We start from the raw sequence: 25,630 nt of genomic DNA on the forward strand, positions 1-25,630 counted from the left end.
AGGCGGGGGAAATGCAGTGGCGCCGCTATCGACTAAACCGAATCTAGACCGCGAGCAGGCTTGTGATGTGATCGCCACCGTCCACCGTGTCACCAGTCCGTGTTCCGTGCGTATATTTTGTGTGGTTTGTGGCTTCTGTGCGCGCGGTACAACGTTACAACCGACGTTCCCAGCTTCGATACTAAATCAACTAAATTTCCCAAAGAGCTCTCATGAAGGAACCATGAAGCGGTAAAAGATTGTGCGAAGGTGTTCTGTAGAAGGCAACAGAATGCAAATTACTGTCTGGGGAGCGTTCGGAAATTCCAGAAATGATGACACTTGAGAAATGGGGAATATCGTCGTCTGCGGGGGTGATTCTCTCAAAGAAATTGCTTTGACCCACGTCAGCTCGCTCCGATTTTCGAAGCGCAAATTTACAACAACAATTGATCACCTGCCTGATTATGTGCTGCTCGACATTTTCAACTACCTCGACTTTTTGGAATTATGCGTTATTGGCTTGTAAGTATGAAGAAATATTCCCATTTATGTCTTAGGCACACGTGGTCAGATGTGTGATCACCAATTCGATCAGCAAGCTTTGCAAGTTTTTCGCGCAGTTATCGTTCTAAATTTTAAGTCTATACTTCTGCATATGAACACAGTATGTACAAGCATTGTTTGTACACAGGTCTCGCGTTGTATACTTCAGCAGATGTCTCAGCGGCATCACGTAACTTGTTACGAAAGCTGCTTTAGTGCCCAAGAAGGTATGGAACGAAACTTAAGCGTCAGATAAATAAAAAGATATGCTCGAGAGGTTTGGGCACACGCTGCAAGAAAGTCACATGGAGCTCTGCACAGGTATAACTACTATTAACTAACAAACTGCTACCTTCAAGTGCAAGCTGAGCTCTGTAGAACAGATTCGTGCACAGCTGTCACACAAAAGCTTACTGTTTACTTATACAAACACCAGAACGTGAAATGTGAGTATGAAGAGAAATTTCAAAGGAGAACATTGTGGTACATAAACTGTGCGTTCCTCTCTCTGTGTGCAGTGATGTATCTAGAAAGAACGGTGTTCATGTCACGCTATGAAATTGTGCCGCCGTCAAAGCGTCATCTCTAGGATACACTCATTTCCAGGACAACGTTGTCATGTTATCAAATAAAAAAATACAAGTCAAGCTAGTTAATCTTCTAATTAACCATTTGAATTGCTTAAAACATAACTTTATGACATAGTTAAAATAACACAATAAAGTACACACAAGTAGCACCTTTAATTCTCTTAATACTCAATAGGTCCAGTTTGAGATTTCAGGAACTTAACCTGCCTTGCTTTCACTTGAAGGGCACTTGAAGTACCCTTATCACTAGTAGGTACACTTCATCGTTCTTGTATAACTAGGGTTCCGCGTTTTCGGTTTTAATCGAAAAACCCAGGAAATGATACACCGGGTAAATTTTCCCTCGGGTAAAAACCTACCGCCGAATCCACCCAAAAATGAAAACCGAAAATGCGGAACCCTATTATAGCTATGGAGTGATAAAAATAGTGCTAAAAATAGTGATAAAACCAATTGCTTTTGGGTTAAACCCGGTCCCGCCCAGTTCCCGCCCCCCAAATTGACCTCCAACCAATACCACCCAGTAACACACGAAGGCACAATTATTGCCCTATGCCCCGAATTACAGATTTAAAAACAGCGCCCGATTTTTACCCTGAATCTGAGAAAGGCATTTGACCCGAAAAAGTCACTCCCTATGTATAACCCACGTTGCTTCCTTTCTAGTAATTGTGTTCTCTTCGCCCACCGTAGATATCACTTGCTGGCTGTTGCCGTGTTGCTAACTTAGCTGCACCAAACATGTTCCCTTTCTTTTCTCAATTTTTTTTTTTTTTTTCTCTTCTCGATATCTAGGGTGTGTCGCAAGTGGTACGCGCTCTCACGTGACCGCACCCTTCACCGTCGGGTGGACCTATCTCACGTGGAGCTGACACCAAAGCAGCTGAAACTCCTGCTGCGTATGCGAGCCATGCCTCCTGCAGTGGAAGAGCTAAGGGTCTTCGGGGACCACCATTGCCTGTGGGCCTGCAGTGTTTCACCTGGCGCCCTATTGCGCATTCAGCGCCGATGTCCCAACCTTCGTGGCCTCCACATCCACAACTTCAGTTTCCGTTCGTCATCTCGGGACAAGTGTGTTTCTTTTGTTTTTTGCTTTCTTGAATGTTGCGCTAAACCATATAACAAGGACATCGGTTCTGGACTGGTTAGGTTAGGGAAAGATGCAGTACAGTAGAACCCCTTTGTAGTAAACTCTCTGGGACCATGATGAAATTTTACTAGATCAGGAGTTTTATTATATCAGGTGTGCCATTGAGTGTATGGGATTCTATCGGGACTGCAGTTCTCGTTTACTATAAGCAGAGTTTTGCTACAAGAGGAGTTACTATAAAGAGGTTCTACTGTATCGGTCATGGCCATCACATTCGCCATCTACCTACCGTATTTTCCGGTGTATAACGCGCACTCGTGTGTAATGCGCGCCCCTAAAAACGAGCCGAATTTGAAAAAAAGTTTGATGTATAATGCGCACCGGTGCATAATGCACACTGCAATGGTGCTACAAACTTTTGTACTGCCATCGGTGTACACAATGAACAAAGGCAGTGTATCATATATGCATATGCTTTAGTTGAAACACATTTAGTCAACGCTGTTAAGCTCCAATGCAACAGAGTCGGTGTCATAGCATACTTCAGTCTCCCCTCCGCTTTCAGTTTCGCGTCCCTTCTCAATCACGCGAGCCTCCTGAAACGCCTTTGAGAACGTGTTGTGTGTGTGTTCCTTTGTGCTCCTTGTCTCCGGTTTTTCGTCGTTTTACAATCTACCGGCTCGCCTGCACCCTAGCACTTTTACCGTTCTGAAATGAATTCAGGATTATTGACAGCTCAACAGCATCCTTAAGCAGTATCATGTCCAGTGCGCCGGTTTTGTGAACTGACCCGCAGGAGGTTTGGGAGAAAGCCACAGCACACCCTGGAAGAGGCTAGAATTTGTAATGTCACCGACCTGAAAAGGAGCCCTGCGGGAAAATATTTCCGCGCGTAACGCGCACCGTGAGACAACGCGCAGGACCTCTTCAGAGCACTTTTTTACTGTATAATTAATATTAATTAATTAATTAATTTAATACTGTATTTACTGCTGGCGAGTGAGTCCACCATCTTGGGTCCAGCGCGGCTGCGTCGTCTAGCAACGGGACTCCAGCTACGGGGCTAGCTCTCACAAAGAACTTCCTATGAGATGTCAGACACCCTCTGAGAAGTCTATCCAGCTGACACTCGTTGACGGACGTTACGAGACACATCCGAAAAATCGCACGTTTCACGCGTATCAGCATGACAGTCTCTCGTTAAAAATTTTTTCCCACGACACGGAATTCCGTATATCCTGCTGGACGTCTGCGTGTGAAGTGGGAGCAAAGATAACACTACCTAGATAGAGAAAACCTGCTCAGTGCCTCCTCTCCCTCCTTCAATTAAGAGTGAGAATTCGTCCGCTACTGCGATTCGCCGTTCTGCGAATTCGAGAAGCCGCAAATGATTGCAGCTCATCTGGAACCTGCAGACCTAAATATTTAGACTAAAAGCGTAAGATGCTTTGCAGAAGATCAGTTTTGAGAGAGATTAAGACCGTTTTGCGCTTTATTTCCAAGTCTTTCCCATTTAGTACGTGGGGACGTTCTATCACAGCTTGCAGACGACGGTGGTTCTCCATGGCCACGACTGCTGAAAGCATGTTTGTGATTGGCTACGGCCGTTGAGAACACGATCCTGATTGGCTGACTCTTAATTGTTACGTCACGTCGACGAGCGTGCAGGCTTTCTGTATTTAGGTGGTGGTTGCAAAGTGCTCCGTACCCTGAAGCCGGGAAGGAGTGCAGGTGTTGGGCCCCAGCCCACTGCAGCAAATTGAAAACTCTCTTCCTACGCACTGTAGAGCAAAAATATTTCACAAGATCGCTCCAATGTGCTGTTTTGCAGACGACGGGTATTGCAGCACTGCAGAGTGCCACTCCCTTAAACTCCTTGTCCCGCTTGTATCGCAGGTGCGTTCGTCTGGCTGACTTCCCAGACACCCTGGAGCACCTATCACTTCGAGGGTCCATAGTGGGACGTGGGGCCTTCTTCAAGGCAGGGAGCCGCCGCGGTGGTCAGAAGGGCACGGGTGTGGGCCCCGCGCGTCTTCGAGTGCTGGACTTGGGCCGGTGCTTCTTCGTGGCCGACACCGAGCTGAAACCTTGGCCGTGGCTGCCGTCCCTGGCCGAACTCTATCTGGAAGGATGTCCGTTTCTCGACTCCGCAGGCTACTTCCAGGTGCGAGTCCGACGCAGAAACGACGGGATGTCCAGGGTTCACGAAAGATAAACTTCGGGGTTTGTAACGAAGATAAAACAAATAAGAACAGTGTCAGAAAGCTAAAGTAGACGTTAGAGGACGTATCATGCTCCCAAATTTTATGCACATAATGCCGCCTAGTCTGTTACTCTGCGGATAAATCGCGAAAATTAAAAAACCGCCGCTGCCTAATCGGCTATACCTGTGTTCCAGCTACTTTCCTCAGATAGCGACACGGTCGAAAGCGGCGTCGCAGAGAACTAGTCTGCATTCAGTTCCACATGTTCGATGTCGTCTGCAACACTGCGCTCGACTGCTTCGCCATCTGACGGAAAGGAGCTGAACCACAAACTGTGGTTCAGCTCCTCTCCGTCAGATGGCAATTTTTTTCGTAACAAATTTTCGACAAATTTTTCGTAACTGTTTTTCCGCAGGACATGGTACGCAAGCTGAGCCATCTGCTGCTGCTGGACGTAGAAGGCAGCTGCCTATTCGAAGGGGCCTTAGAGCTGCTTGCAGTGCATTGCCCGTTGCTGGAGCAGCTTTTTCTTGGTTGCACTGCCACTCGGGATGTTTCCCTGACTGCCTTGGGAGCAGCAGGAGGACTGCCCTCACTCAGATGCCTCTGTCTTGTGCAGACGCAGGTATAGTACTAGTGCTCTGTATTAGGGCTTTCGTATTATTGAAAAAAAAAAACAAAATACAGTCGAACCTCTGTACGTAGCGAATTTGTAAATGCTGGCTCTTTGTTTCGTCAAATAGAGAAATTCGTTAAATGGAACGCGCCAAGCGTAAACAAAGATGGCCGCTGCCAGTACCCGCACCACACGTACCGGAATCGCCATTTGACATAAGGCATGTATCAAGCTATGAAGGGCACAAAATATCTAGCTTTACTCATCGCGTGACACTAGGTAATGCGTAATTTATCCACAATATCGCTTGGAGCGTTCGTAACCTCCGTAACTCCGGATGGCCTCTTCTGCTTTCTCCCGGCTCTCCTGCGCGCTCGCGTATCGACGTTGCTTGATTTGTTCACTTGCACTCATGACGCACCACCGTTGAATACCAGAAAGAATGCGTCCACTAGAGTCTTCCTGGTGCCCTTCCCCCAAGCAGCTTTAGCGAAAGTGGTGACAGTGATTCGTGTCTTCTGGAAGGCCACTGACCCGTCGATCCATGAAAAACATGCAACAAGGGCACAATCCGATCATGGTAGAACACTAGAGCTGACCTCCTTTGTTGTACACCATGCCGACCCCGGAGTATGGACCACAGGGTGTATGGCCTTCTCTATGGTCTCTTTTGTCACACAAATCAGTCGTTGCACAGCTTATCTGCCCGAAAATTTTCAAAACGTTCCTAAAAATTGGTCCTGCGGCTTATCTGCGGTGCGGCTTATACCCATGAAGTTACGGTACTCCTTTCCATGACACTTTGCATTTACGCCAACGATCACGGAAAGGCGTACCCCCAGCATCCCGTCAAATCAAGACCGATGGTGGTAACGTCATGTGTGCTGGTTTGTCTTGCTTGTGTTATGGAGAAAAGTCCTGGTTTTATTTTTTAGTAGAGATGGGATGAATCCCGAATTTTTCGATTTTCGAATCCGAATTTTGAATTTCGGATCCGAATTCGAATCCGAGTCCAAGGAAGGTTCTGCGAATCCACGAATCTTACAAAGCTCGAATCTTTCGAATCCTTTCTTTAAAAAAGAGTTTAAAAAGCCAAGAAAAAAAAACTTCTATTGGAGATTGCTTTGAAGCAGAATATGATATGTTTGTTTTAGTAAAAAAATAATAATAGTTCAGTTTCGGGAGAAAGTATGCCCACTTAACATATTTGTTCATCGACAACAAGAAATACATAAATCCTCGAGTCCATTTCCATAAATCTAAAGCAACAATCGAAAACAACACCATATTACTTTTAAACTTGTGATCTAATAGTTCCTGCCTGAACTCTTTCAATCCAGAGCAGTGTAAACGAACAGACAAATAAAACACCCGTCGTCCAATGAGGCTTTCGGGAGACTCCGGAGGCGCCAGTTTGAAAAAGAAACGAACAAACGTGGTCAGTGGATTCGAAGGATTCGATTCGCCGTTTTGGGCACCGGGATTAGGATTCCTGAAAATCGAATCCTTGCCTAGGATTCGTGGATTCGAGGATTTCGGTTGGCGCATCCCTACTTTTTAGGGTGTGGAATGAAGCTCGGCATTTCTTCTTCCATCCAGGTAACCGACATCGGCCTGCTGACGCTGTCACGTGCTGCCCCCAACCTCCGACTGGTCATGCTGGACTCCGAGCAGGGGGTGTCTGATCAAGGGGTGGCCCAGTTGCACGAACGCCTGCCGGGGGTGTCTGTGCAACTTGGTGAGTGCGTAGGACTGGTGTCCGCCGTGTTCCGCCACGAAGGGTGTGGCCATTACGAGCTACAGTATGGCCACGAGTCCCAAAAGAACGCGACTTGATGGATTCTTTAATCGTTACGTGATTCTTTGTTCGTTGTGGACAAAAGCAACATTGGCTGCAGTTTGCTTCCACATTATGTTCAGTTGCGTCGATAACAAGCACTTGCTGTCTAACAGCTCTCTTTCAGATCTCTAGTTATTCTGTTGTGAACAGGTACCCCAGGACGACGAGCATTGCAAGAATCAAGACGACTGACTTGTTTGACCACGCTGCTTTCTTCTCATGCATATAATGGACTGTTGTACAAAGTGTCATTTTGTATATCGCATTTCAACACTGGTGTGAAACTATGAAGTTGCAAGTTGTCCAAAATGGCTTGCTTTCCACGCTTTTTTTTTTTTGCCTCACCTAATAAAGTGCTCTTTCCACTTTACAAAATTTGTCACGTGTACCATCATCATCATTGTTATCATGTCATAGCTTGTCCTGTGGAAGAAATTGTGTTAGTTTGAAATCGCTCTTGATTCTGAGCCATTGTTATTTTTCTAACCTTTGCGTTACTCTTAGAGGGCTTTGTGGCAGTGTTTGTGATGACCTCAGTGCATTCTACAACCACACCTCGGCCACTTTACTCTATGGTAGTTAACCTTGTACTTTCCAAAGCATGAGGAATGCATGTTACCCTGATAGTAGCAGCCTAGAGTTTTAGAGCTTTATGCTGTAAATTAAATTTCAGCAGCTGATTCAACACAGTTAGGACAGATACGATACTTGAATCCTCACCAATGCTCAGGCAAAGGTAAGAAAATGGCAGTCGGCAAAGAGCCTGATGCACCACGAACGTCACCGTTGTGCAGGACTTTATAGTTTTCAAATGGAAGGGTAGGTGGCGTCGTCAAGACTCTGGCAGCTCTCTTAGTAGCAGGGTAGTTAAGTAACCGAATAAAAATACTGTGGCACCTATATCTAAAAGTAAATATTAACGTGCGTTACCTTGTATGTATTTGTGACAAAGTCTTTCCGCCCATTTTAAGTAAAGTACCATTTAAATTAATCTACACGCTGGCTTAATTTCATCAAGGTGCCATTCAGTTTAATCTGGGTGCCTTCCAAATTCATCCACTGTGTTTTCTAAGCACTTTAAATGTATGTCATTGAGTATAGGCCTGTTGCGCTCAAGTTTGCCCGGCGACGCGAGCGCCAATTGGGACCCAAGCGGGAGCGGGAGCAGTGACTGGTCCGCACAGCCAGGCAGCCAAGCCAGGCTCCCACAGCTCCCCATAGAGCCCATAGTTTGAGATAATTCAGGCAACACTGGACATGCCACCAATGAAAATGAACTATGATGCCTACCTTTCGGCCAATCAGGGGTCTCTCAGTTTGGCTCGCCTTTCGGCCCGGTACTGGCCAGTACTGGCTACCATCGGCTTTTACTTTTACTGGTTTTCATGCCCGATGCTTGTTATTCCGAATTCCAGAACAACTAGGCAAATTTTTGACAAAATACACATTTATTTGAAACATCGTACTGATTCAATAATCTGACACAAATATTCACCGTGCCTACAGAGTCCAAATCGTTGCGTTCGTTGACCAAGTTCGAACACGAAAACACACACTACTCCCAGAAGTAAGCGACGATCACAGGAGTGCACGCGATTTCACGGTTAGCATCTCCTTTCGTTGGCTGCAGTGCGAAGGTTTCAACGAAGCGGGCAATGCTTGTCGCACGGACACCGAATCCTGTCTCCGTTGTGACTGCATTTGAAAATGCGACGGCGCTCACAAGTGTTCCTCAGGCGTGAGCTGCATTCCAGTTCTGAACTCGAGAGACTGTTCGTACGTAGGATACTTGTGTTGGGAAACATCACAACATGCGCTGAGTCACTTTGACACACGAACAAATCTGGGACTTCTCTTTGAACAATGCCATCATTGCCATCATACCGTGGTGGCAACTGACATCGTCGAGACGCGAGACGCCGCTGCCACTTCTCTCCCTTCTCTTCTCGTAACTGCCCGCCAGACAGGCAGCCCGCGAAAGAATGCTCTTTTGAAACTTTGCCAACCAATAGCGGAGCGCGCAATGTCCTTCGGCCAATGGGTATCAACTATGATGCCTGACGGAGTAATACCACGTGTTTATGACGTGCAAACATTTTTTTAGAGCCGCGAAGAGGGGGAGCTGTGGAGGCCTGGCCAAGCATGTATCGTGGTTAAATATGCCGCCTTTCAGATTGCCAACGCACGGCAAGCCACAACACAAGTCGGGCACACAGTATTGTTGTGTCGTTGGCTACCATAACAGATTCCAAAACGTCAAAAAATAAGGTTTTATCGCTTCCTCGGGAACCCTTGGGAGACAGAAAGGCGGAAAGCGTTAATTGCGTCTACCGTAAAAACGCCGCGAAGTTTCCGCTCTGCATTCCACCTGGAGATAATGTAGAGTTATACCCAAACAACTTGCGGTAGAAATTTACTTGGATATATTAATATCATTATATTATTGGATTATTATTATTATTATATCACAAATTTTGCCAAACAGTTAGTACTTTATATGCAGATTAGAGGGAAATATGAAAGGCCTACTGTGGGCATCGACTCCCGCCGGTTCTTCTTCTTACTGCTATGTTCGAGGGTCTTCGTGCAGTGTGATGTTTACTTAAATAAAAGCAATGACCTTACTTACTTACGTTCTTCAAGAGACCCGCTATGAAGCTACCCCCTGGCATTTTTGTTGGAATGCTATAATGGAACACCGTGCGTGTCCCTACCTTTAGGAGATCAAATAGATTCTCCGTTTGCTCTCCCGTTACTACATTGTCGAAAATGCCGTTCAGAACCTCTTTACAGTCCCACAGTAAGGCTCCCCTCTGTTCAGACTCAAGGACCTCAGCGAGTGGACAAACTCTGTCTGGGTACGCGTGAATGATATGACCAGGCGGTTTTCTTTTTGCAGCGGGAGACATTTGGTTGATATACCTACATTACACAAACAAGGAGAAATATATCAGATGCAAGCTGTTTATTACCAAGAGCAATAAAGCATTGTTTTGAGGCAACGTACTAGGTACACGGTACAATACTGGTTGATGAAACATATAAAATGCTGAAGAATAACAGAATAGCCAACGATCAACGATGCAGCAGGGTACAGCAGCAGCATTCAGTAGAGAAAGATCATTGGCAAATGATCAACAATGCAGCAGAGATGACTGTAGCCTCATCAGCTCTAAAAATACAATATGAAAGGTCTGCACCCGAGCTCCTGCCTGAAGGAAAGCACATTGTCCACATTATACATACGTACTCGGAAATAAGTCGGCGATACCCTTTGTCATGTCACGCCTGCGGCTTTGAGCTTGGCTTGCCCCTCTTTTGTTGTTGCCCGTACATGTGGCGTCTTCTTCCTTGTTCAGGTAGCAGCAGACTGCTGCCGCGTGCTTACATTTTCCCGCAATTCCCGCTTTACAGGTACACGACGCAACATAAACTGTCACGAGCACTTCGACACCTGTGATGGAGAGGTACCGAAATTGAGTTAAATCAGTGCGGGTAAAATGTGCATTCAATGTTTTTCTGATCAGGTATATCATTTTGATGTACAGTTCATAAATATTACGTACGATCACGCCGACTCACCTCGAACCGGACGCTATAAACCACGCTGGCCTTCACTTCTTCCGAAATGCATTAACGACGATTTCGTTACCGTCCGATGCTTCGTCGACGCCGAAAACATTGATTAGAACTTGCCCAATCGTCAATGACCTCCAGCTTTTCAAACCCACGCAGGATGCGATACATTGCTTGCTTGCGCCAGAGCGGAACCCGCGAAACCGAAACACTCTTGTGCGGACCATTGTTTCGATTTGCTTCCACATGCGGCGCTGTCGTCCGCTGATCGCAACGCCGCCTGGCCGAGAGCTACAGGCCCATATGGGCTGATATATCAGTCCATATATTCAAAGGTACTGTAAAGCAGCACCGATCAAATGTCATTTAGTGTGGCTATTCGATAGTATAAGCCACCAGGACAAAAACTGTGCAAGTTTCATTCCAATCGACGGTGCAGTTAATTAGTAAATTACAATTAAAGATTATGGGCAACACTGTACTAGGTATTCGAAATGAATCCGTACTTCTGACACATACGGCGGCAACCACATTGCATGAGTATAACACTGGGCCCGACATAACAATCCACCATAAAATCCGCCCCTGCAATTCACACAACGATCCACATCTGAGTATAAACAGATAAGCGAACTGAAATGAAATGCTGAGCCGTTGAAAAAAAATGTGTCAGACGTTCAAGAAGCCAGACAGCGTCGGGACTTGTTTGTTCACAGAGGTTCACAGAGAGAGTTTGTTCGTTCGAAAGAGGCCGCGAACAAAAGGAGCGCGCAGGCGCAGCAGAGAAGTAGGGAGAGCCTCCATCGAACAGCGGCCAGCACTGGGTTACTTCGCAAAAACAGGGGTTAACAGGTTAAACTGTTAACAGGGGTTTCAGATTGCATACGTAAACAGGAAAACTAATAATATGGTTACTAAAATAACGAAGTTCCGATGTCATAGTGTGTAATACCAATTTTCAGTGTTGCCCGCTGTACAGGGGGTTGTCTGACATCAGGCGTCGCACCGCTCCACTACGCCGCATCTTTCATGGCAAATTAAAAATATTTATAGCGCGTTGTCGGTTCTTCGGTTCCGCACATGGTATTTAGAAGCAACAAAGTCTCTAGTCACATCACCGGCATATCATGCTTGTCTACTGCTTTACAGTACCTTTCAATAATGGTATCTCCATATATTCCATACAAGGTACAGTTGCTGGGGGTTCGTACAGAGAGACTACAAAAAAACTCCTAATGGAGGCTGGATACTTTGCTCGGGTGATAATACCTGATGAGAGCTAGTTTACTTATAGCGGTAGTGACTGATAACAGGCGAAATGCTGAGGTTAATGCAGATTGAGACTGACTGGTTGAGAGGGACTCACCATTTGATTCTGGTTACTGTTAAGGTGGTGGTGGTGGTGGTGATAGGGCTTGCCGTTGTCGGCCTCACGTATGTGGGCAACATCACGACTCACGCCCTGGGGGAATGTGCGTCCTGGGCCGACTTCTAAGGGAACTGTGCCGACATATGTCTGAAAGCGTCTGAGGAAAACCCAGGAAAAACCCCAGACAGCACAGCCGGCTGGTTACTGTTAAGGATTGATGATTAGCCACAAAGGAAACTAATAAGGTCATTACTACCCACAAAAACTGACATGGTTATTGGTGTTATTACACGCCTAAGGTGGTAAAATATTCTAACTGGCGACGTACTCCCCGGAAGATTGTTGGACTTCCGGCAATTACCTTCTGGAAACTTTTGCCGCCATTTTTACTAATTGTTTAGGGCCAATTCTCGTTTGGCGACGCCCGACGCGGCGTCGTGAGCGGGCGATGGAAATAGACGCGCATTTCCGGAGTCAGGAGAGGAGAGACGTCGAGCCAAAAAAACTGCCATGTGCCGAACTTCTTTCACGACGTAGGCGAGAGCTGTCGACCAATAAGGTGATGCAGAAAAGCCACGCCTCCTGATTTTTCGTCTGCTTTGGACGACGGAATGCCACTGTGGTGGGAACTAGAGTCACATTTAGTGTCACTAGTGTTTAGTGTTTAGAGTCACTATTTAGTCAGCTACTTAGTGACTCTAGTGGGAACATGAAAATCGTAAGCGCTGACGGGGCGGCGGAAATGCGCATCTACTTCCGCCGCCCGCTCACGACGCCGCGTCGGGCGTCTCCAAGTGAGAACTGGCCCTTAGACTATTTTTGTTGCGATACTGTGGGGTCTGTGGTTATCCGTGGAGGATTTCATATTTCTGTAAAAAAAAGCAAGGTATGCTTGCCTATCTTCAAAGTTAATTGAAATTGAGGCTTGTGCACGTGACGTCACGCGCAGCCTTTGCGCGCCTTGGAGCCACGTGACATGGGATGGGAAAACATGGGGTTGCTTCAGAGTCGTCTTTCTTCGGGCCGAATGAGGCAGCAGCGTACGTTTTTACAATTTTCTCTCGTAATTGCACGCATACCGCAACAACTCACGGGATGCCCTCCTACTGTGACTTCAGACAGCAATATGTTTTCCAATGTCACGTGACCAAACATGACGTCACTGCACAACCCAAATGGCGGCCGAAAATCCAACAATCCTCCGGCGAGTACAGCTTCGTTAAAGGACCTTGGAAAACACTTCAATCACTAGCATTTTTCTAAACCAAGCGGTTATCCTGCATATTAAAATGTACCATGCTAAGTAATTCAACCAGCAGATGGAATTCGATTGTGAAAATCGCGACCGTGCGCAACGGTAGCGATGCCCGGAACGAGCAAACGAGCCGCCCGCGTCATTTTGAAGTCAGGAGGGCACAGCCCGCTGGTTGGTTTAGAGAAACGTCGTCTGCTATTTTATTACTCGGAATCACGCCATAAGCCGCAGCGGTGGAAGAAGTATTTCTTTTCGCTTTTCCTTTGATTTATCAGTACAGTAAACTAACATTGGTCCACAGACATAGTTCGAGGCAAAGGCGGAGAGTTTTCTTTTTTCCGCGGGGGGGGGGGGGTCGCGAATCCTCTCTTAAAGCACAGATTGCTCAGCTACCACAGTGCTGCAGATAGAAGGGCTACTCTCTTCAGATTTTACGACAAGAAGCCAGCTCCTCGTAAGTATCGTTGGTACCGTCACAACCGGCATTGCCATCTGGTCAACCACAGGCTCCGCCGTGCTCATGAGCCTCGACTCAAGTGAACCATCTGGCAGGGTTCTGGTCCTAGAACGGTGGCAACTTGACTGCAATGGGCGGTGACAGCTGAAGCAGAAGGCCGGTCAGGGAATCGGGTTGTCATCCGTAGACAACGTCGAACGTCGGGTCACCAGAATGCGCGGACTGGCAAGGAAAGGCAACCGTTCACACTGGCAGCCCAGAGCAGACTGAATTCATCGCGCGCCGGACGCTATTGGCGCTGACGATAGTGCCGCCACAAAATAAATGGTCATTGAAAATACAGATAGCCCCACCAAGCGTGTCAACTTCTCAAGGGGCATAGATCCAATGCACCCTGGCAGGTTGACTTGTTACACGCTTGATGGCGTTACGTGCATATTCGATGCCCATTAGTTTCCATTATCATTGAATAAATGGTCTTTGAAAAATCACATAGCGCCACCAAGCATGTGAAGTTCTGAAGGAGCATGGGTCGAATGCACCCTAACAGGTCGACACGCTACACGCTTGGTGGCTTTACGCGCATATTCGATGTCAGTTGGTTTCGATGATAATTGAAATTATATACAATGGGGATCTTTTTAGACCTCAGTAAAGCTTTTGACTTGATTGATCACCAGCTTCTATTAATGAAACTAGAGAGATACGGCATACGAGGTGTAACACGCAACCTAATTGAGAGCTATCTCAGCTGCCGGGCTCAATACGTTTCAATTGGCAATACACGCTCTGTTGAACGTTCTCTATCTCTAGGCGTCCCACAAGGTTCCATATTGGGACCCTTCTTATTCTTAGTTTTTATAAACGACCTCCCTCAGTACTTAGAACCTACATCTACGTCAGTCCTTTACGCCGACGACACGAACATTTTTATTGAATGTAACTCACTTAATGCTCTTTTTGATAAAGCAAATTCCACTCTGGAAAGATGCACGTACTGGTTGTCTACGAACAAACTTGTCTCTAACATTACGAAGTCAAACTATGTCCTTTTCACAACGCCCTCTGTGCCCATTAACATCGACGGCCTCAGTGTTATGCTTTCAAACTTTAGCCTTGCTCGTGTCTCGTCAACAAAATTTCTAGGCGTCACACTTCACGAGCATTTATCTTGGCGCCATCATGTAACCGAAGTCATGCGCAAAGTTCTATCGGGGATCCATGCATTATCAAGAGCTAGAACTCTCTTTTCGATTCAGACACTACTACTCATTTATAGGTCATTGATTGAGTCACACATCATGTATGCACTAGAAATATATGGGTTAACTTACCCAACACAGTTACAGCCTATTTACTTGTTACAAAAGAGAGCACTACGAGTAATTCTTTCTCTTCCGGCCTATGAGAGTGTCACGTTTGCATTTGATGCGTTGAGTATATTGGATGTATACAAGCTTACCCAGCTGAGGCTATGCATACTATTATTTAATGTTATCCATGGACATCTGCATATACAAAATGTTGACCTCTCATTTTATTCGTCTCGTTATTTGTTACGGAAAGATGAGTATATCCTCAACGCTCCCACTCCACGAACAAACTTTATGCTACATTCAATTTCTTACCAGGGCCCCAAAATATGGAACACCCTCCCCTATGGTGTACGTGCAATGCGAACCCTTAGTGGATTCAAGCGGCTACTTAATGGGTACCTATATAATGGTACTATACAATAATCTTTAGAGAAGATGTCCTTTTATAACGTCTGGGTTGTGCTAAATGTATAGGCATGTTTTGCATATTTATTGATATGTAAGCCAGTGTCAGTTTTTTAGCCATGTAATGACCTTTTGTAAAAACATTAATGCAGTTTTTCGTTCATGAATATCCTTTGTTATAATCTTTGTAGTCTTTGTATCTTCTCTCTTTTTTTATTTATTATTGTTATCCACAAGACCATTTCTTATATAAGACTTCTTATATAATGCTAATGCTGTCTAGCTTACAGGGACTGCTTTACAGGCTTGCCCTCGCAGTCCTCTTGAAACCATGTATCTTGTACTTTCTTCTAAAATAAAACAAACTGAAACTGAAATAAATTGTCTTTGAAAGTGCACGTAGCGCCACAAAGAGTGTAACGCTCCAACTTCTCAGGGGCCATGGGATCCAATGATGCACCCTGACAAGTCGACATGTTACACGCTTGGTGACTTTACGCGCATATTCGACGTCAGTTGGTTTCGATGATAATTGAAATCAATTGTCTTTGAAAGTGCACGTAGCGCCACAAAGAGTGCAACGCTTCAACTTCTTAAGCGGCATTGCATGCAATGACGCACCCTGACAGGTCGACATGTTACACGCTTGGTGGCTTTACCGCATATTCGATACCCGTTGGTTTCGATGGTAATTGAAATCAATTTCTTTGAAAGTGCACGTAGCGCCACCAAGCGTGTAACGCTCCAACTTCTCAGGGGGCATGGGATCCAATGATGCACCCTGACAAGTCGACGTGTTACACGCTTGGTGGCTTTACGCGCATATGCGATGCAAGTTGGTTTCGATGATAATTGAAACCAATTGTCTTTGTACGTAGACGTAGCGCCACCAAGCGTGTATCGCTTCAACTTCTCAAGCGGCATGGGATTCAATAATGCACCCTGACAGGTCGACATGTTACACGATTGGTGGCTTTGCGCTCTTGACGCAAAAATATCGAAATTTTCGATATCGATAAATATTAACATCGTAAAAAAAATAATAGATAAAATATCTATATTGATAAATTATGGATATAAATATTTAAAAAGAAATATCGATTTTTCGATGTTTGCAAAATCGTCACGCCATGACATAAAGTATTGAAAGAAGTTGCCCTTGTTTTATTATCGTCCAAGCCTAGCTATTACCGCTGAGGCACGTGATGAAGAGGAGGAGGAGGAGGAGGGTCGTTGGGAGGAACCCGAGAGGTCTGCCTGCCTGATTAGGCGGCATGTTTCTCGGGAAGGGAAAGGTGGTGGAGAGGAGGAGAGGGTGAAGTGGAAGACCGAGCGGAATCCGCTCGGGGGGAGGATAGCTGCGTCTATGGGCCGACTTCAGGGGAACTGTGCCGGCATACGCCTCTTACACATCTGAGGGAAACCCAGGAAAAACCCCAGACGGCACAGCCGGCCCGCCGATTCGAACCGCGGACCTCCCAGTCTCCAAGCGCACGCGTTACCGCTGCGCCACCGGAGCTGGTACGTGATGAAGACGGCGACGAACAACGTGCATTACGAGGACCAATGAGGATACGTCCTCAATTATCGTGACAGAAAGATTAGGGAATAAATAGTGCAAGAATTTAGGTGAGAGCAGAGGATGTCGCCCTCTTCGAATCCGCACCAGCTTGCCTGCCTCCTTCTTTGTTCCTCGACAAATGGATGATAGCGAATACGGAGCCACGCCAGCAATACAAAATCCTCGGTTTCGACCACCGTGTACGTTGCACGCTCGGTGAACTCGTTCTGCACATTCCAATGCATCGTTCGGCATGAAATTCAGTTTTAGAAACTAATAAAATTTCCCCCTAACGTGGCATCACATCTTTACAGGGAATATCGGCTTCGAGTTGCAAAACCAAATCAAGAGCCGTCAAGTTTGGTTAATAGACTCGTTGACCCGCTCCTTTGATATCCTGTCCTCGCGCAGAAGCCGCCGAATTACTGCATGCATATCGATATCTACAGGGTGTTTGCTCTAACGTGTCCAGATATTTTATTTAAAGCGAGCGATAAAAGAGAAACGAGCACTACTTTCCAGCTACTTGACTAAGAAACGGGTGCTACTAGTGAAGCAGTACCTGTTTCTTACTCAAGTAGCAGAAAAGTAGCACTCGCTTTTCTTTTATCGCTCGATATAATTTCTGGACACGTTAGAGCAAACACCCTGTATATCGATGTGAATATCGATATGTTTATGGATAAATATCGATATTTTAAAATTATCGATAATATCGCAGGCACAAAATATCGATAATATCGATAAGAATATCTATACACTCTTAAAAATGAACTTCACCGCACAGCACGCTCCTAGCCAACCATAATCTCAAATGATATCGTTATCTGCCCTGATTTGTTGAAAACGGGAAGCGTACGTCTTTTCTGTGACAATTATGAACAGCATAAGTGTCATAAAAAAGGCGTACGCCTCCCGTTTTCAACAAATCAGGGCAGATAACGATATCATTCGAGATGATGGTTGGCTAGGAGCGTGCTATGCGGTGAAGTTCATTTTTAAGAGTGTATCGTTCCATTCCTACAATTGAAACCAATTGCCACGCCACGCCACGTGCACTTTCAACGACAATTGGTTTCAATTATCGTCGAAACCAACAGGCATCGAATATGCGCGTAAAGCTATCAAGCGTATAACGTGTCGACCTGTCAGGGTGCATCATTGGATCTCACGCCGCTTGAGATGTAGAACTGTTACACGCTTGGTGGCGCCATGTGCACTTTCAGAGACAATTGGTTTCAATTATCGTCGAAACCAACAGGCATCGAATATGCGCGTAAAGCTATCAAGCGTATAACGTGTCGACCTGTCAGGGTGCATCATTGGATCTCACGCCGCTTGAGATGTAGAACTGTTACACGCTTGGTGGCGCCATGTGCACTTTCAGAGACAATTGGTTTCAATTATCGTTGAAACCAGCGGCCATTGAACATGCGCGTAAAGCTACCAAGGGTGTAACGCGTCGACCTGTCAGGGTGGATCGTTAGATCCCATGCCCCTTGAGAAGTTTAATCGTTACACGCTTGGTGACGCTACGTGCACTTGCAAAGACAATTGGTTTCAATTATCGTTGAAACCAACGGAAATAAGCTCGAAAAGCTACCAAGTATGTAACGTATCGACCCGTCAGGGTGCGTCGTTGGATCCCACGCGCCTTAAGAAGTTGAAGCATTACATGCTTGTTGGTGCTACGTGCACTTGGAAAGACAATTGCTTTCAAGTATTGTTGAAACCAACGGGAATCAAATAAGCTCGAAAAGCTACCAAGTATGTAACGTATCGACCTGTCAGGGTGCATCATTGGATCCCATGCTCCTTGAGAAGTTGAATCGTTACAGGCTTGGTGGCGCTACGTGCACTTTCGAAGACAATTGGTTTGAATTATCGTCGAAACCAACGGGCATCTAATATGCACGTAAAGCTACCAAGCGTGTAGCGTGCCGACCTGTCAGGGTGCATCACTGGATCCCATGCCACCACGACCTACTAGAGGTCGTGCATGCCACTTGAGTAGCTGAAGCGTTACACGCTTGTTGGCGCTACGTACACTTTCAAAGACAGTTGGTTTCAATTATCATCGAAACCAGCTGGTATCGAATATGCGCGTAAAGCTACCAAGCGCGTAACGTGTCGACCTGTCAGGGTGCATCATTGGATCCCATGCCGCTTGAGAAGTTGAAGGGCTACACGCTTGGTGGCGCTACGTGCACGTTCAAAGATAGTTGGTTACAATTATCGTAGGAACCAACGGGCATTAAATATGCGCGTAAAGTTGCAAAGGCGTGTGACGTGCCGACCTGTCAATGTCCATCATTGGATCCCATGCCGCTTGACAAGTTGAAGGGCTACACGCTTGGTGGCGCTACGTGCACTTGCAAAGACAATTCGTTTCAATTATTGTCGAAACCAACGGGCATCAAATCTGCTCGTAAAGCTACCAAGCTTGTAACGTGTAGACCTATCAGGGTGCATCATTGGATCCTATGCCGCTTGAGAAGTTCTGTGGTTATATGCTTGATGATGCTACGTGCACCTTCAAAGACAGTTGCTTTCAATTATCGTCGAAACCAATGGGCATCGAATATGCGTGTAACACGTGCCATGCGTGTGACGTGCCGACCTGTCAGATTGCATCATTGGATCCCATTCCGCTTGAGAAGTTGAAGGGTTACACGCTTGGTGGCGCTACCTGCACTTTCAAAGAAAATTATTTTTAATTGTGTCGGAACCGATGGGCATCAAATACGCGTGTAACGCTACCAAGCGTGTGACGTGTCGATCTGTCCCTGTCTGTGTGCGTCATTGGATCCCATGCCGCTTGAGAAGTTGAATCGTTACAAGCTACGTGGCGCTAGGTATACTTTCAAAGACAATGGGTTTCAATTATCGTCGAAACCAACGGGCATCAAATATGCGCATAGTGCCACCAAGCGTGTAACGTACCTGTCGGGTGCATCATTGAACCCTGTGCTCCTGGCGCTACGTTCACTTTCAAAGACAATTGGTTTCAATTATCCTAAAAACCAATGGGCATCGAATATGCGTGTAAAACCGCCACTGCATATTCGATGTCCGTTGATTTCGCTGATAATTGAAACCAATTGTCTTTGAAAATGCGCGCAGTCCACCAAACGTGTAATGCTTCGATTTCTCGAGGGGCATGGGATCCAATGATGCACCCTGACAGGTCGATACGTCACACGCTTAGTGGCGCTACGCGCAGTTTCAACGGCCAATGGTTTCAATGATCATTGAAGACTGCCCGTGGGACAGGGGGTTTATGCGCTATAGGTTACTGTCATTATTGTAGATGCTATTGCTCATTCTGGCACGAAATTATAGCGATTGCGTTGTACGACAGTGTTATGCTGTAGTGATGCTACAAGTATGCTGTGCATGCTCACTCATGTCATGGTGACTGCTCAAGGAGAAATGTTTCAGTATTGACCAGGTAGACGAAATAAAATTTAGGCGACATAGCGGAAAGGTTTGCCTTCCTTCATCTGCGCTACTGTATCAACGCTCGATCAGTTATCTCTCCTGCTATAATCTCTCATGCCAAAGGGACACTAAGCAAGAGTTATCATTGCGGAATGAAAAATGCGGTTATCTTCACACCAACACAAACGGGACGGAATTCTTCTGCGTCGCCGACAAAATTGCCTTGAGCTTGAGATAAAACACAGGACTAGAGGAATTAACACACGACAGACACAGGATAGTCAGTCACCAGTCTGTCGTGTTTTCGTCTCTTCGCAAGCAGCACAACGTACTGAAAGTCGAGTGCAATAGGCGTGGACGGGTAGGTGGAAGGCCTTGAACAGACCCGTGAACCTAACGAACATTGATAAGACACATACCGCCCATCCCTATTGCACTCGATTTTCATTACATTGTGCTGCTTGGGTTCGTGTGTTTTACCTCAAACTCAAGGCAATGTTAACGTCATCACGCCAACACCTACTCCTTGCCTACTCCTGTTATGTTCAGCATCTGTGTCGTTCGTGATTGCTTTCTCTCTTCCTCGCCTTGCCAAGAAGCGCTACAGTCCCCTTAGAAGTCGGCCGGCGACGTATGTTCCCCCTGGAGCGTTATTCGTGATGTTGCCCACCTCTGTGAGGACGACAACGGCGCGTTCTTTCATTAGCGCCACCACCACCACCACCGGCCATCTTGAGAAATACGAAAAGAGAGAAAGCGATGCAAGAAGCAAACGATTCCTCTAAACTCTTAAAACAACACTTGACCACATAACACGCCGACCGAAGGCCATCCATTGCACAGAATCATACCGTCACCACTCCTGATTTGTCCAGTGAGCATGGCGTACGCATTTTCTGACAATTATACCCTAGTTGCACTGGTGTCAAAGAAAGGCGTACGCCTCCCGTTTCCAACAAATCAGGAGCGAGAACGGTGTCGTTTGAGATGATGGTTGGCCAGGAGCGTGTCACGCGGTGAATTTCCGTTTTAAGTAGTATACCGCCATCACCAATGCGCCATGCAAGCAGATCGGCTGCCTGCGTAGCTCCCCAGTTTCCCTCCTTCCCCTATTCCCTTTGCGTGATCTCATTGGTCCATCACCAAAACAAGGGGGCAGAATTTCAAGGTGAGGGGCACGTGTTCGTATATATGAACCCACGCCGGTCTAGGAATAGACTCACTCCCTTATTGCTGCCTCGTGGGTGGACAGAAACTTTGTCGCGTGGTTTTTCTAGACTGTCAACGCCACCGATAGATGGACATGCAGGCTCAGAGGATAATCCTTTTACGAGCAGATAAGCAACCTTTGTACTGGTCTCCAAGGCCATGCCGTAAGTCCGTGAGCCATGACAGTAAAGGGGAGAGAGAGAAGATGCAGGAACCAACCACCTCCAACCTCCTCGCTTGCTCGGCGGATGGATACCGTCAAAACGTTCCGCGCGGTTTTTCCTGTGCGACAGCAGATGGCGACACAGAGTGACATGGTTTACTGGGCTTTCAGTCGGTGTGTATGTGTACTCATATTTCATGTTTTTTATAAAAACGAAAAGTGGTATAGACATATAAATTTGGTGTCTATCGATTCCTGAAATATTTCGAGAAAAAATAACGGAGCAATATTTTCGCAATGGCTATAGAAGTTTAATAAAAACCTGTTCAAAGACCTTGAAAGAACTGACGTTCTGAGGCTGGAACAACATAGAAGATGTGGGTTCGAGTCCTACAGCTGGCTAACCTTTTCAGTGACTTTCATCTTCCACTGTTCAAAGAGTTACGAAAAAAAAAGTGGATTTTTCACATTTGTGACGTCGCCGTAAAATACATACGACATGTTTCAGAATCGTGTCCCATTATGTAATTCATCTCGTCTTCCTCTTTATAGTGAAAAAACCCGCGTTAAAATCTGCGGGGTGGTTATCGAGAAAAAGCATAACATGTTCCATATAGGAAATACGCACATTGGGACGGAGAGCTGGTATGCTCTCTTAATGCCTCCTCACTCTTTCGCACGTAGACATGTAAAATCTTCCAATCACTGCACAGCCAGCCAAGTTGTCAGCCAATCGCCGCAGACGATGTTGAAACACAGGCTTACTGTGGCTACCAGTGGCTGCCCATACGGCTTATGGCGGCTCGTTCCCATAGATACGGCCGCTGAAAGCAACGTCGTGATTGGCGGACTCTTAAATGGTACGTCACGACGTTCCAGCGATCAGGCTTTGTATCTAGGCGGTGTTGACTTTGCCCTCTCCCCTGTCAAACTGACAAACTGTCGTAGCGCATATTTGGCGCAACTAGTTGAGAGAGAGAGAGGAAGGGTCAGTTGAACGGCTATGTTTATTCTACAATGTGCTGTGGTATGACACAGCATATCGCTTTCTCACGATGCTGAAGATAGCTCTTCAATTGCATTTGCAACAGACTGCGGACCCACGTCGTCACACTCTCCAGTTGTAGTGGGTATATAGAGTGACTTGCTGACAGAGGTGGGGAGTAATGCATTACAAAGTAATGGATTACCGGTAATACATTACTTTTGAGTATGGTAATGAATTACATTTTGCCAGCAAGTAATGAGTAACGGTAATGCATTACATTTCGACTGAGTAATGCAGGGTGGCATTACTCATTACTTTTGTCGAATGTCCATTGAGCCACGTGAAGATTGGGAACATCCAGGTTTTCTTCAACCCGCCTTTAACAATGAGCGCAGGGCAACAAGGAAAGAGAAAGGCGCAGCCTGGGGAATTCCGCAAGGGTTCAACAGTCGGCGGCGTGTGTCACGAGTGTCTACATGATGATATCACCGATTTTCTCCTGTGTGCATTTGGAGTAAAGGCTAATCAGCGAAATAGAAACATAGCCTCTATGAAAGTATCACGTAACATTTGCTGTAGTGATTCAGTGTTTTGGTATGGTACCGTGTTAGTTTCTCTTGTGCTGTCAGAGGTAGTTTTTCTGCCAGTTTTTCTGTAGGCTGGGCTTCATCCGCCGGCTCCATAATGCTAGAAAAGGCATCTGCAATAAATCTTATCTATTGTTTTTGCCTATCAGACTTGCTTCTGCGGGGATTTACTGGCACCAATTTGGGGATACTCGGGTGGCTATTGCCTATAGCAAAAAAAGCAAGGGAAAAACTTATTCATAGCATCTTTGAGGCTTATACCCTAAAACGTAAATGTAATGCCACAGTAATGCCATTACTTTGTTAAAGTAATGACATTACTAATGCATTACTAATATCCAAAAAGTAATGAGTAATGTAATGCATTAGTTTGTTATGCAAGTAATGAGTAATGGTAATGCATTACAAAATAAAAGTAATTTCCCCACCTCTGCTTGCTGACCCGTTCTGTTATGTTACCACTGGACATTCGTTCGCAGCAGGCGCGAACCTAGAAGGGGGGTCCGGATGTTCACACTCCCCTCTCAATTTCTGTCCTCACATTCTGTTTGAATTGAACCCAGGTAGCGTGTAGCATGCTGTCCAAGACTGGACACCCTCACCCCAACACGAAAAATCCCGGATCCGCTTCTGGTTAGCACAGTGCACGCATGAACCATTCCATCTTGTCCCTGGTGTGCGAATTGTGAATTCTGGCTAAAGTCTAGAGCTAGATCTAGAAAAGATACCAAATCTTTTCCTCTAGAATTATCGCGTCGCCCACCGACATCGTTTCTCCTCTCCATTCGATTGACTGATGTGCACGCCATATGACGCCATACTTATATAATGTATCTCTATCCCCCCCCCCCTTTGTTTTAGGAGTGCTGATGTACACCTACAATGCAGGTGTGTTCTTATAGCGTGTGCTTCTTTTTTTCCTCACAAAAGGGGTATGTTCTACAAAGCGGCGGAGCGCGCTGATTCTCGTAACTGGATTGAGTGTTTGCTGGTCTGTAAAAATCTCCCCGTTCAGTCGGCGTGTCTAACGTGGTTAGCGGGACCCTCCCGCAGACGTGAGCAGAATCCGGCAGCCTTCGCGCCTTTTTGGAAAGGCCTGCCATAGCACCTTCTTTGTCTGTGCTGTGTCCAACTATCATTGGGTGCAGTTTTAGCTGTTTCGCTTGCTGTGAGAGCTAGATAAGAATATGGGACAGCGTATTGTAGGATACTGATACAGACCACGCGATAAGTAGTACCTTGGCAGCACCACAAAAAGAAAGGGATTTATCAGCTGCGCTGCTCATGATTTATGAGCGAACGAAACCGTAGTTTCCTCTTTCCCTTTCCTTCTCAACAAGCGCGGCAATGCGGAGAGGCCTCGAATTGGTCTCCTCAAAACGTTCTCCCGCGATGATTGGACGAATAGTTGAAGGAGACCAATGAGAACCTGCTCTGGTCGCCCGTCTTGGGAAAGAGAGGGAAAGCGGAAATTAGGGTTTCTTTCTCTCGTAAATCACGAACGACGTAACCGATTAATTCCGTTCCTTTTATGTTGATGTTAAGGTAACTACATCTTGCATTCCGCGATGAGAAATTTTTGCACGTTAGTGCCCCTTCAGGTTGCGAACTGTATTCCTACCGGCAGCCCATGGGTGGAAGCAGCATGACCGCGCGAATTTGGGCATTTAATTTCAGTCAAAATGATGCAACGGAAAAGTCTGATCTTTCTACAGGAAATAGGTGTCGATAAACGCTCACCAAGTTTCTGTAAAAATAAAACCAACAGCCGACCACCAGGAAACACGGTGCAAGTGGAGTTAACGATGCAGTGGAAGCTCCGCCTTCATCAGGACTAAATCTTTCACTCCTTGGTTTGAATGCTTAGTTTGAGGGCTTTTGCAGTGACCTCACGTTTGGTCGAGTGACATGGAAAAACATATTTCCGCACCGGAGTCACAGTAGGAGGGCGTAGCGTGAGTTGTTGCGGCATTCCCGCAACCCGCCTTGTCAATATGATGCACTAATTCAATTAAATAATATTGTGAAATAAAGTTTCAATTCGTGCACTTACAAGATAAAATTGTAAAACCACGCTCTCGTTCCTTGTTCGGCCCTTGTGACGCACCTCCAACTCAAAAACGGCTGCGCGTGACGTCATGTCCACGAGCCTCATTACAAGCACGGACTCCCTGACTGACTCTCTCACTGACGCTCTCCGCAGTGAAGTCTTTTTAGCCTAACCCTGTATTCGGGGTCACATGGGAAATAAATAGTAACCCTATTTTGACCTAATACGCCTGCCACGAGCTTTTTCTGCAGCCGAGTATCATTCCGCCAAAAGCAGACGACGCACTGTGGATACGTCGCCACTCGGGGCTGTCGTCTGCTTCGTTGTCCGCCGTGGCTATGAAGTGAGGTTCGATACATATATGTCAACGAGAAACTTTCTGCACGTG

General features: G+C 46.1%; 1 protein-coding gene across 2 annotated transcripts; it reads left to right on the forward strand.

The window, feature by feature from the left end:
• The first annotated feature begins 48 nt into the window (after window positions 1-48).
• On the forward strand, window positions 49-7,156 carry LOC135375131 (F-box/LRR-repeat protein 12-like). 2 transcript variants are annotated; one of them, XM_064607847.1, is made up of 5 exons: window positions 49-504; window positions 1,911-2,186; window positions 4,102-4,369; window positions 4,825-5,034; window positions 6,625-7,156. In XM_064607847.1, the coding sequence occupies exons 1-5, from the start codon at window positions 329-331 to the stop codon at window positions 6,859-6,861; spliced, it is 1,167 nt and encodes a 388-aa protein (XP_064463917.1). In that variant the 5' UTR covers window positions 49-328; the 3' UTR covers window positions 6,862-7,156. The 2 variants fall into 2 exon arrangements, with proteins under 2 accessions (XP_064463917.1, XP_064463919.1); XM_064607849.1 differs by having other exon boundaries at window positions 54-106.
• The last annotated feature ends 18,474 nt before the right edge of the window (window positions 7,157-25,630 follow it).

Source organism: Ornithodoros turicata, unplaced genomic scaffold, assembly GCF_037126465.1.
Source record: "Ornithodoros turicata isolate Travis unplaced genomic scaffold, ASM3712646v1 ctg00000829.1, whole genome shotgun sequence".
NCBI lineage: Eukaryota > Metazoa > Arthropoda > Arachnida > Ixodida > Argasidae > Ornithodoros > Ornithodoros turicata.

Bases quoted from the DNA above. Each gene is read 5' to 3' on its own strand.
- LOC135375131 (XM_064607847.1), top strand. From the start codon at position 329: ATGGGGAATATCGTCGTCTGCGGGGGTGATTCTCTCAAAGAAATTGCT. The intron at 4,370-4,824 runs GTGCGAGTCCGA...GTTTTTCCGCAG, and splicing joins ACTCCGCAGGCTACTTCCAG to GACATGGTACGCAAGCTGAG. The intron at 5,035-6,624 runs GTATAGTACTAG...TCTTCCATCCAG, and splicing joins TCTGTCTTGTGCAGACGCAG to GTAACCGACATCGGCCTGCT.